The 12,242-nt window shown below is 49.4% G+C and overlaps 1 protein-coding gene across 1 annotated transcript; it reads right to left on the bottom strand.

Annotated features, from left to right (window-relative positions):
* Positions 1-5,760: 5,760 nt before the first annotated feature.
* On the bottom strand, positions 5,761-9,703 carry LOC144140816 (uncharacterized). Its single transcript, XM_077672329.1, has 2 exons — positions 8,700-9,703; positions 5,761-5,806 (listed from the first exon to the last, which is right to left on the bottom strand). Exons 1-2 carry the CDS (start codon positions 9,701-9,703, stop codon positions 5,761-5,763), a joined length of 1,050 nt encoding a protein of 349 aa, XP_077528455.1.
* Between the last annotated feature and the right edge of the window lie 2,539 nt (positions 9,704-12,242).

Consider the following 12,242-nt stretch of genomic DNA (forward strand, 5'->3'; position numbering starts at 1 on the left):
GGGGGAGAGCCTGCCAGCTCTCCTGTTCCTCCAGCCTTTCACCATCGGTACAAGCTCGGGAAATTTGTTTGTTATCACATTTGGCTGAACAGTGTCGCCAGCGATTTGTCAGGTCAGAATTTGTATTTTCATTACGAAGGTAGACCTACCGATTAAAATGGTGGTTTCACTGAATAAAAATTCCTAAAAGCATCAAATTTTGTTCAGGCATATGTTGAGTCTAATTTATTTATTAGGTCCTCCGCATTTATATTTCCGTAAAAGGAATATTGGTGGATTACAAAACTTGCACAAGACCCCTCGGTACAAAACCCATACAAAACCACTCGGTAACAGTACGCCTGCAGAGAGTTTGAAAATAAAGTATAGCACATATAGCTACAATAAATGTAACTGCGATAGACATGTACGAAATAAAAAACGGGCATACCAGCAACATCTGACAACGTCAGCAAAATATGTCTAAATACCGTCCACAAATGAAGCAGCAGCTAAATCGAGAGTACGTCTTTGCATAGTTGAAAGGACGTCCGTTATTAAGGTACCAGCAACGTTATCTCAACAACCAAATATTTTTATAAACATATTGCAAGTTGTACGGATGTCTAATAGAGATTCTACTGGCAAATAGATGTTCGGATCTTTTTGGGACGTCGCAGAGATGTTAGTGGTTTGCTGGGAAGTTGTACCTTGAGGACCATCGAACGTACATGGACTTGTTCTACGCTTTTAAAAGTTCATCTCTGAATCACCATTCTTTCAAACCTGTTTTTAATGATACATCCGCATTTCCACTGTTTGTAGATCGCCCGCCCGTTTTTTTGCCGTTCTCACAAAGGGCGAAGCAAGAAGCTGCGAGTTTCAACATTTCCTTTTTAGACATATGCACATATCCTTTAACTGACGTTTTACCACCCTGGCAGCTTGAACCTGTATCTTGTGACATATCCTTCATGAAAATTGATAAACCCAGGTTACCACAAACTGCTATTTTGCAGGACTTCTTGTTGCTGCGGTTAGGTATCAATGTGCAGAGTTCTATCGTGACGCATCAAAAAAACAGCAACAATAATGTCTTGCGCTGCTCATGGGCCAAACTTTGAAGCATGCAGAACCATGAACACATACACCACAATTTACTCAGCTGAAGCATATGGCATCTTACTCATTGCAGAACACATTCTTGAACACAAAATTCCAACGTCCATCATATACACTGATTTCTTAAGAGTTGCGCGCGCATTGGCATCACGCAAGCCGTACAAAAACAGAATTGTCAGTGTGGTCCTCAACACTACCATGTCTATATATGCCCAAAAACTTTTTCTCGTCTTGTCGTGGGTTCTAGGCCACGCTAGGATCGGTGGCAGTGAGGCTGCTGATGAGAGGGGCGCTGCCGCCGCACTCAGGAAAACAGTAGACATAACAACACTAGCACACATTGACCTTAAGCCACAAATTCAACAAACCCTTCGCAACAAATGGTAAGCACAATGGAATGAACAGACAGATAACAAGTTACACGTAATAAAGTCACACTTGGGACGATACACAACTGACTGTGCCCCTCAACATAGCATGGCTATGTGGAAATAAACATTGACTTGACTTGACTATCACAACAGACACATTGTAGTTACCTTACCAAGGTTGCGGATAGGCCACACACATGTAACACACTCACACCTGCTCAATAGCTCTCCCAAACCCGTGTGTAGCAGGTGTGGGGATAGCATATCCGTTGTCCACATCCTAAAAACATGCAAGGCACTAGGCACAACAAGACACAGACATTTCAAGGAACTATACAGACAACACTTTCTGCTACACCCTTCCTTGTTTTTGGGTGATGATGCCATGGTTTCTGTGGAACGGGTTTTTAAACATTTGTCTGATGTTATCTTGTTAAACCTCATTTCCTATCATGCGTAATCAAAGCTGGCCCTATACACCAGCCATCACCATTGCCAATAAATGATTTTATTGTTATTCTTGCTTTAGTAGCCACTATTTTCTTTTATATACTTTTATTTGGCGCTCTTTACTCCAGCTGAACTCGCGCCAAAAAACTCCAACCCTCCTCATCATCACTCTTCGGATAGTTGCCAGAGCACCACAACCAAATATCAGAACTGCAGTGATGCACACCCTGCATACACTCGATCCTGCCGGACTTTCAAAAAAGAAAAGGAAATAATACAAATTAAGGGTACTGTGACTGAGAACATCAGCTTCGTTGAAGCGCGCCGGAAGCACAGGTTGTTTTCGGCAGTCTCCTATGCAGATGCCGCCCACCCGGGTGTGGGGTGACATTTGGTTAGTACTGCGATACACTGTAGCCGTGCTACTCCGCCGCCGTTTCCGCCCCCTACTAAGCGGTTTCCGATCACTCCAGCGATACCCTGCATGGGGCACCTTGAGTAATCTTGGTGACGGTATTGGTGACACCACGGACCCCGAGCTCCCATACTCGCGCTGTTACCGACCGTGGTAATAGGTTTTAAGGTGAAGGGTAGAAACCTCAAACGGTGGCCGCAGAAACCCATGTCAAGCTCCGGCGGATGGGCTCGCTGTCTGTTTACCAGGCTGGGAGCTCCGGCACCTCTCTCGGTATCAGGGTAACCTGACCGAAGAAAGTCACCCCGTCCCCTGCTTTTATACTAGAGCATTAAGTATTTTCAACCCCGCCCCCCAAACGTGCTTGGTCCCTGAAAAGGGGCCGCACCGAAGTTTCTTTTCCTCCCTTGCCTTCGCTCTCTCTTCCAAAGGCCGATAATTTCTCGCACTTTTCGATAATGGAATCCCTGGAGAAGTCAAAACCCATCACCTCCCAGTCTGTCTTTCTGATTTCCAAGTTTCTCGAAAACCTTATCGGAATGTCATACAAGGCTAGGAAACTTACAACGGGTGAAGCTTTGATTGAAGTAGAAAACAAACAACAATCCTGTTACCTCCTCAAACAAACCCGCATGGTCAATGTTGACATCAAGACCACGCCTTATCGCAGCCTCAATAGCTGCTAGTGCTCGATCTCTAATTGGGATCTCATAAATAACACTGAAGCAGATCTGCTCGAGGGCCTCCGAGATCAGGGCGTGACAGCAGTGAGGCGAAACATCATACGTCGACATAGTCAAATAATACCAACAATGCACATAGTCTTGACGTTCGACAACTCAACACTTCCTGAGTCGCTCAATGCAGATATCATGAGATGTCCAATCCGACCCTAAGTGCCAAACACACGCCGCTGCTTCAAGTGTAAGTGGTTTGCGCACGGCACATCCTCTTGTCGTGGTTACCGTACGTGCGCAAAATGGGCAGCACATCATCATTTAACTTACAGTTGTGCATCAGAGGGCTTCACCTGTGCGAACTACGAGGGACCACACGCTGTCTATTCTAGGAGTTGTGAAAAGTTCAAACAAGAAAACCAAATCATTGCCCTAAAAGTCAACGAGAACATCACCTTTCCTAAGGCGCGAAAAAGGTTCGCCTCTTTTCCCTGGGGAGGTACTCCGACGAAGCTCTCCGGGGAGCGGAGTGGCGCGTGGTTTCGGCGGGGACCCTGTACCGCGAGTCGGACTTGGTCCCGCCCAAGCTCCCCCCCAGGGTTGCCTCGGGCAGCCCAACCCACCTCTGCACCACTCGCTCAGCCAGCAGCGGCAACCTCGTACATTGGGGATGCCGTTGCATCCACTACTTCCCCTCCACCGGCCCAAAGCACAAGCGAGGGCACGGAGGAGACGGAAACACCGAGGCACACGCAGCAGCTACCACCCTCGCCGCACCACCTTCGCCAACCGGGGCGCTCCTAACGCCCTTGGCGGTCGCGGTTCCAAAGAAGGGCACCGGGAGGCATGCCAACTCCAAGGGGACCGGTCCAATGGCTACCCCCCACAAATCTGATGGCGAATTGGATGTCCCACCATTCTTGTCTGCTTTGCAGTGGAAGAAGCGGGTACCTTCATCCAAACCTCCAGAGAAGGTAAAAAAAACCTCTTGCAAGAGTCCAAGCCCCGAAAGACCTTACATAAATACTCACACTCCAGTAGCTCTGAACACTTAATAATGGGAAGAGAAAATATTGTTCAATGAAACTTCAGAGGCCTTCTGAATATTATTGACGACGTGTACGAGATTCTGCATAATAATCAGCCAAGTGTAATGTTTGTCCAAGAAACACATTTCAATTCCAATCATACAAATTTAATAAATAGCTATAAGGAATTCAGAAAGGATAGGGTTGGCTGCACACACTCTTCGGGTGGTGTGGCCATAATCGCCCAGAAATCCTTAGCATTCCACCGTATCACCTTGAACCCTGTTCTTGAGGCTGTAGAAATTCACACAATATTATTTAATAGGTTCCTAATGGTATGCTCCATTTACATTCGTCGTGATTTTGCACTTTCGAGCTCTGACTTCAGGCCGCTGGTTGACCACCTGACCGAACTATATATCCTCAGAGGTGACCGTAATGCACACTCTAATGAACCTCGAGGTCCTCCGGCTGCCAAGCCGTCGAGAGAGAGCCGACAGCGCACGTCTGATGAGAATGAGGGCTTTAATGGAACAGGGTCGCGTGGAGCGCGAGCGCGTGCCACCGCTCGGTCCGTGCTGGTGAAGATGATGATGATCAGCGTCTTCTGCTATGTACGAAGAGGAAGAAGTTCCTACATTCTCCCCCGCCGACAGATGACGCTAGTTGGCTTCCAAGGGGTATAAGAGTTGAACGGGACGGTCGACTGTCTTTCCACAAGGCAAGTGTAAGGAGCAGGAACGGACTTTGCCATCACGCCCGCGATGAAGTTCTTGAATCCTTGCAAGAGTCCACATCTGCCTTGGACGTTGCTTTTCGCTGACGAGAACCACGTTTCCTTCCTTCAATGAATCGACCCCCTTGACCTGGTTGACGGAAAATTTTTGAGCTCACTTAAATATTCCTTAGACCAGCGGGTCCAAAACGCTTTTAGGTCATCTTCTCTCTTCCGCCAAAGGATTTGCAGCTGGTCAGCCGATTTGTTGGGGTTCTCCACGGCTTCGTACGGTGGCAACGCCGTAAACCTCCTCCCCACAAGAAAGCTTGACGGAGATAGTGGGCACGGTTCGTTTACGTCGTTAAATACGTAGGTCAGGGGCCGAGAGTTCAATACAGCCTCCACTTCGGTTAAAAGTGTCTCCAATTCCGTGTAACATACTAGGCGCCTGCCCAACATTTTCTTTAAGCACATCTTGATAGATTGGATCAGTCTCTCGTAGAAACCACCCCACCAAGGAGACTTGGGCAGATAAATTTCCACTGTATTCTAAACGTCGTAAAAAATGTAAGGACATCGGGGTGTCTGATAGCTTTCCATAGCCTTTGAAGCTCTTTCGAAGCCAGCACAAAAGTTCGTGCGTTGTCGCTGTAGAGGGTTTTACACAATCCCCGTCGGGACACGAACCTCCGCAAGGCGCAGATGAAGTTTTCTGTTGTTAGGTCTTCCACGAGCTCTAGATGAACAGCCCTTGTGACGGCACAAGTGAACAGAACAATATATGCCCGTCCTTGAGCTCTGCTTTTGATGCACAAGGGCCCAGCAAAATCAACCCCGCTTACGGAGAAAGGAAAAGCTTCGGTTGTTCTGTCTTTGGGCAGCGGAGGTGTCTCTTGCACTATGGGCTTAGCCTGCAGCCGTTGACAGAAGAAACATCGTCCGATAGTCTTTTTTACTAGTTGTCGGGCGCGTGGAATCCAGAACCTCTCGCGAACTTGGGTCAGGGTGTCTCGTACTCCTCCATGTAGGACTTGCACATGGGCGTGCTGGATCATGAGATGTGTAAAGTGCGTGTCCTTCGGTAGGAGTATGGGGACCTGGGCTCCGTATGTGTCGCTGGCGAGCACCCTTCCTAGAACTCGCAACAAACCGTCGTCATCGACTAAGAGTCGCAACTCCTTGATTTTACTGTGCGACGGAAGAGGTTTCTTGGTTGCGATGCACTTCGCCTCGACACCAAAGTGAAGCTGCTGTTCCACGCGAATGACGTAATGCTCCGCATGCTGTACTTCTTCGGTGGTCAGAGGCCCGGTCACTTTATCCTCTTCTTTCAGGTTCTTCACGTAACAAAGTACCCATGCTGTGACGCGGAGTAACTTGGACAATGAGCTGAAGCGTTCAGTGTCGATCACCTGTGGCACCAAAATAGTCGTATTCACGGCGTGAGCACCGGTCGTTGCCACCTGCTCGGGTGCGTCTAGTTGTCCACCTTCTGGAATTATTTCCGGCCACAGATCTGGGTGAGTGAGCCAGTCTGGACCGTGCCACCACAGGTGCGATCGCTTTAGCAGGTCAGCCGAGATGCCTCTTGTCAGAAGGTCGGCTGGGTTTTCCCTTCCTGGACAGAAGCGCCAACGTGTGTAATCCTTCAGGTTCCGGATCTCTTGCACCCTGTTCCGCACGAATGTTTTCCATGTCCACGGATCTTTTCTAATCCAGCAGAGGGCAATCTGCGAGTCTGACCAAAACGTAACTTCTTCGATGTCGAGTTCGCAGTTCTTCGTAATGTAGCTGTAGATACGTGCCGCTATTATCGCCGACATCAATTCAAGTCGTGCTAGCGTAACCGTTTTCAGTGGTGCAACTCTCGTTTTTGCAAAGAGAAGGACTGTCCGAACACTGCCACTGGCATCGTGAATGGTTAGGTAGACCACGGCTCCATAAGCCGACTCGCTTGCGTCTGCAAAGACGTGAAGGTTGGATGTGCGGCTCTGGCCATCCCTTCCGGCGCCTAAAAATCTTGGGATGACTACATCGTGCAGTAGGGCTACTTCTTCGGCACACCTGAGCCATATGCTTCGCAGTCGATATGGTAGGGGGTCTTCCCAGTCAAGGTTTTCTCGCCAGATGTCTTGCAGCAGGATCTTGGCTTTGATAAGGAAGGGCGATAGAAAACCCAGTGGGTCATACACCCTTGCGATAGCTTGAAGAACGAATCGTTTTGTCACTTCGTGTTCCTGTATGAAGTGCAGAAGGCTGTTGTTCTTGAAGGAGAACGTGTCCGTTTCAGGGGCCCATGAAATCCCTAGAACTTTCGTCGTCCCTGACGGAGGACAAAGCACCTTTTCCTGGGCAGTTATTTTCTCTTCAAAAGAAGCAGCAACATACGGATCGTTGCTCACCCACTTCCCGATATTCATGGACGCAGCACGAAAAATTTCAACGATCTCCTCATGCATTTTGATGGCTTCTGCACTGTTATCAGCTCCAATGAGAAGGTCATCCATGTACATGGATTCCTGAAGCAGACGGGCTGTCGACGGGTATTTCTTTTCGCATCGCCGAAAATGGTGCTTTAATGTAGCTGTCAACAAAAAAGGACTTGAAGTGGCCCCGAAAGGAACGCGAGTCATTCTCCAGATTTCCTGCTCTGGTAACGGTCGACCCGCTTGAGGCAATGTCTTAAACCAGAGAAATCTCAGAGCATCTCTGTCTTCTTCGCGTAGGAGAATCTGCAGAAATGCTTTCTCGACGTCAGCGGTCATTGCTACCTTGTACCTTCGGAAACGCAGTAGAAGGGTCACGACGTCGGGGTTCAGGTTCGGGCCAGCTTCGAAGTTCTCGTTAAGCGACTTCGCACCATTTTCATGGGATGATGCGTCAAACACGATTCGCACTTTCGTAGTAGAACGGTCTTCGCGGATCACTGCTCGGTGGGGCATGTAATACAAGCGCCCGCGAGGGACGTTTTCCGTCGGTGGTACCCTTTCAGCGGATCCTTCTTCCAGGTACGTTCTAATGGTAGCGTCATACCTCTCCATGAGGCTGGCGTCTTTTCCTAGTTTTTTCATTAGGATGTGGAGCCGCTTCGCTGCCACAGCAAGGTTATCCGCCAAGTGAACCCTTGGTTTCCACGGAAGCGCGACCTCGTACCGTTCGTTTGCCTTTTTGATTGTTTCCTCAAACTTGGTAATGACCAGATTGTTTTCGGAACTTCGTTCGTCCTCGCACTTGACGCCGATGCTTTCAAAGTCCCAGAAACGGTTAAGGACTTCCGAGACCTCGTTGGCTTCCACGGACGCTCGTAGCACGACAACGTTAGCACAGTGCGTGACATTAGCTCCTAACGGCAGCGGGCCTTGAACAGTCCAGCCTAGCAACGTTTCCACTGCCTTGAGCTTCGTCGTCACTGGCTTCACGTTGCCGGTTACCAAATCCCAGTAGTGGTCCGAGCCAATCAGGATCGTTATTTTGGTTTCTTCGAAACCTCGTGCACAGAGTGCCCGTGTGTCTAAACGCATTGCTTCCATCGTCTTGATGACTTGGTCATCTGGCACGGGTATATGCTCGTTGCGTATAGCATCTACTTCAAGTGCCTCGATGTGCACGGGCCTTTCTGTGTTTTCGGAAACGATGAGGAGACGTACTTTTCTCATTGTTTTTCTCGTTTTCTGGCTTCCAAATACACCCACAGTTAAAGTCTCCTCTTCCAGGAATTCGCAGCCTAGTTTCTGTGACGCATCGGCAGTAATAAAACTGCGTTGGCTTCCGCCGTCAAAGAGGATCCGATAGCGTCCCGATGACGCAGAGCCTTTGACCGTCACGGTCAAAGTCTGAAGCAAGACCATGGGGCCAGTTTGACGAGAAGCTAGGCTAACGGGCGTAGAGGTCACTTCGTTTCTGCTCGAGGCGTCTGGCGCGCACATGGTAGTGGCATGCCTTCGGGGGCACTTGTCGCACCGCAGTCGGCCTCGGCAGTCTTTCGCCATGTGCCATTTCTTGAGGCACCGGAAGCATCGACCTTCCTTGATGAGCAGCTGCTTCTTCCATTTTAGGCTCCATTCGTCGCTGTCGCAAACTTCGGAACGATGCTTCACGGACTGGCAGAACAAGCACCGTTGAGGGTTGTTCGCCGAGTTTTGCAGAGCCGATACGGTGTGTAAGTTTCGGAACCTCTGTTGTCTAGGTGGCTCTTGTGGTGTCACGGCAACGTCCAGCGTTGTCACAGCTGTTTGACGCTCCACAGCTTCTCGACACCGAACTTGATGGTCGAAAAAGTCGAGAAGCTGCTGGAGTTCTTGTTCGGGTTGTGCCAACTCGTTCTGTTGGTCAACTACGGCTTGAGCCGAGCTGAATGTCGTTGAAGTACACGTCGGTGACTTGAAGAGTTCGTGGTACTTCAAGACCATGCCGGGCGGTAGCGTTCTAAAGAGAACCTCCCGTAGCATCAAGCAGTAATTAGCAGCACTGGTGCCAAGGGCCTTCAGATTTCGTACATGCACCTGTATCTGATCGTAGAGACGCCGAAGTTGCTGTGTGTTGGTCGACGACGAAACTGGTTTCAGGTCCACAAGGCTTCTGAGATGATCTTGGACGATGATTCTTTCGTCTCCGAAGCGCTTCTTCAGGATGTCGACTGCGTCCTTGTAGCACTCCTCGCTGGCCTGAAGCCCAGAGATGGCTGACGCGGCTGCTCCGGTCACAAGGGTGTTCAAATAGTTAAATTTGTCCGCACTGCTCAGTTCGCTGTTGTTGTGCACAGCCGATGAAAACTGCATCCAGAAACGCTGCCAGTTCTTCCGGTTCCCGTCAAACTTGACTAAGTCAAGCTGGGGCAGCTTAGACTTGCTGGTGGCCGGAGTAGGGCAGCTCATCGGTCGTGTGGGCAGTCTGGATGCAAGGGCGTTCTGCAGCTCAAAACGCAGGGTCGCTGTTGTGTTCATGACCTTATCGCCGTATCTCCCAGCGTCCGACGTCTCATTATCCAGCAGGTCTTCTGGCGTTTCGTCGAAAATACGGTCGTCGAGCTTCCTGATCTGCTGGTGGAGCGCTTCGATTCGCTCAAGCAGAACGCTCACCTCGGACGCCGAAAGTCCTGGCTGCCCTCGCAGCGCTGCTTCTGCTTCGGCAATTACGCCGTCCAGCTGAGAGCGGAGGCTCTGGCGACGTCGGAATAGCCGTTCCATGGCAGTCAGCTGGCGGCCGGGGATTCTGGGGCCAAGGTCGCCGGCGCCGCGTCGGTTCAAAGGGCTTGCGCGGCTCCGGGCGTCGATGAGGTAGGCCTTGTCGCGAGATTCCGGGTTTCCGGCACCATGTAATGGACCTCGACGTCCTCCGGCTGCCAAGCCGTCGAGAGAGAGCCGACAGCGCACGTCTGATGAGAATGAGGGCTTTAATGGAACAGGGTCGCGTGGAGCGCGAGCGCGTGCCACCGCTCGGTCCGTGCTGGAGAAGATGATGATGATCAGCGTCTTCTGCTATGTACGAAGAGGAAGACGTTCCTACACACACCATTCTCTTTGAGACTCTTCTCGCAGGGATGCCCGAGGTCCCTTGATAGAGAAATTCCTTACATTTTCAGGAGCATGCTTCTTCGGCAAACCTAAGCCTACATAGATTATTGTAGGACACGACACACACTGATATCTTGTCTTGACTATTGGCTAAGCGCTTCTCTTTCCTTTTCTCGAGTGGGGTGTCAGCACTGACCCTTATGGCAGTTACCACTTCCCTACCTCACTAACATCAATAGGTAAAAGCCCACGCAGTCCATCTTCCCAGAACCGGTTCAATGAAGCAAAAGCTAACTGGAATACCTTTACAGAGACATCCAAACTACACCACACAACCATTAAACACTGACACATTGAATATGCTTCCCAACTACTCACCGCGCACATCCTCGACGCCGCCAAAAAATCCATTCCCCGCATCTCTGGTGCCCCGGGCAACCAGTGGAGGCCGTGGTGGAATGACGACTGTACGCAGGCGCGGAAGGCCCAGAACAAGGCGTGAGGTATCCTTCACCGGACCCCACATCGGGTAACCTTTTACTGTTCAAAAGGGCAAAGGCGATGGGAAAACGTGTGCGCTGTGAGGCAAAACGAGAGAGTTGGCGCTCATTCATTACATCAATAAACTCCTACAACGACTAACAAAAAGTATGGACAAGAATACGCAAACGAAAAGGACAACAGACACACACCATGCGCCTAGTTAGTACAACAGGGGACACACTGGAAAAGCAGGCTAACATGCTCGCACAACACTTCCAACAAGCGTCAGCTCATTACACTAACACTTTCATGCAACACAAAGCACTTCAGGGAAAAAGCTCTTACATGACAAAGACGAGTGAAAAACTCCTTACAACTGTTATTGACGCTCTATTAGTTGAGGGATTCCCTGAGCACGTGCAAACCTTTAGCTCCATGTGCAGATAAGATTGCATATACCATGATACAACAGCTACACCCGGACACTGATAAGACACTCCTACAACTATACAACAACTAATGGCTTTCGGGGCAGCATCCAAGGTATTGGACGAAAGCCATTGTAGTGGCTTTCCTAAAGGAAGGGAAGGACCCTACCTCTCCCGCTAGCTATCGACCCATTGCCCTGAACAGCTGCCTGTGTAAGCTTCTCGAGAAGACGATCACCAGGAGACTCATGTACTTCTTGAGTACGATGGTCTTCTCGAGAGCTGCCAGGCTGGCTTCAGGGCGAGGAGATTCACCAAAGAGCAACTGGTTGCATTGGAATCATATATAAAGGATGCCTTCGTTTACCCACAGCTCTGAGTTAGTGTGTTTTTCGACATCGAGAAGGCCAATGACACTGCCTGGCGTTACGGCATACTAAGTGACCTCAAGTCATCCTGGGTTTCGGGTAACATCCTAAGCACCTTATTAGCTACTTGTTGAAGAGAACGTTTCGAGAGTCAGTAGTGCACTCTCAAAGGTTCACGTGCAAGAAAATGGCGTGTCGCAAGGTGGCGTATTTAGCTGCCCTCTCATCATAATTATGATGAAATCTCTTGGAAAAGCGATGCAACGTACAATCTCTTATTCTATGTATGTTCATAACGTACAGATATCATTTAGGTAGTGTAATATGTCAATCTGCGAACGTCAAGTACAGCTTGGCGTGAAGAAACTAGTCGGCTGGGCAGACAAGCATGGCTTTACACTTACTCCTGCATAAAGTTCTTGCGTTGTGTTCTCCAGGAAGCGTGGGGTCCATTCGGATTCAGACAATACTCTCAACGGCGTGTCGCTTCCTGTAAAAGAGTACACGTTTCGAGGTGTTGTGTTTGACCACAGACTCACATTCATTTCACACATCAAGTAACTTAAGCATAAATGTCTGAAAACAATTAATATTCTTAACGTTCTCTCCCACCAGTCGTATGGGGCTTATATTACTCCTGCTGCTCCTCTATACTGCTTTGGTTGGTTCTCGTTTGGACTATGGCAGTGT

The sequence above is a fragment of the Haemaphysalis longicornis genome, unplaced genomic scaffold (assembly GCF_048455015.1).
Source record: "Haemaphysalis longicornis isolate Haplotype H1 unplaced genomic scaffold, Haemaphysalis longicornis Haplotype H1 scaffold_50, whole genome shotgun sequence".
Lineage (NCBI taxonomy): Eukaryota > Metazoa > Arthropoda > Arachnida > Ixodida > Ixodidae > Haemaphysalis > Haemaphysalis longicornis.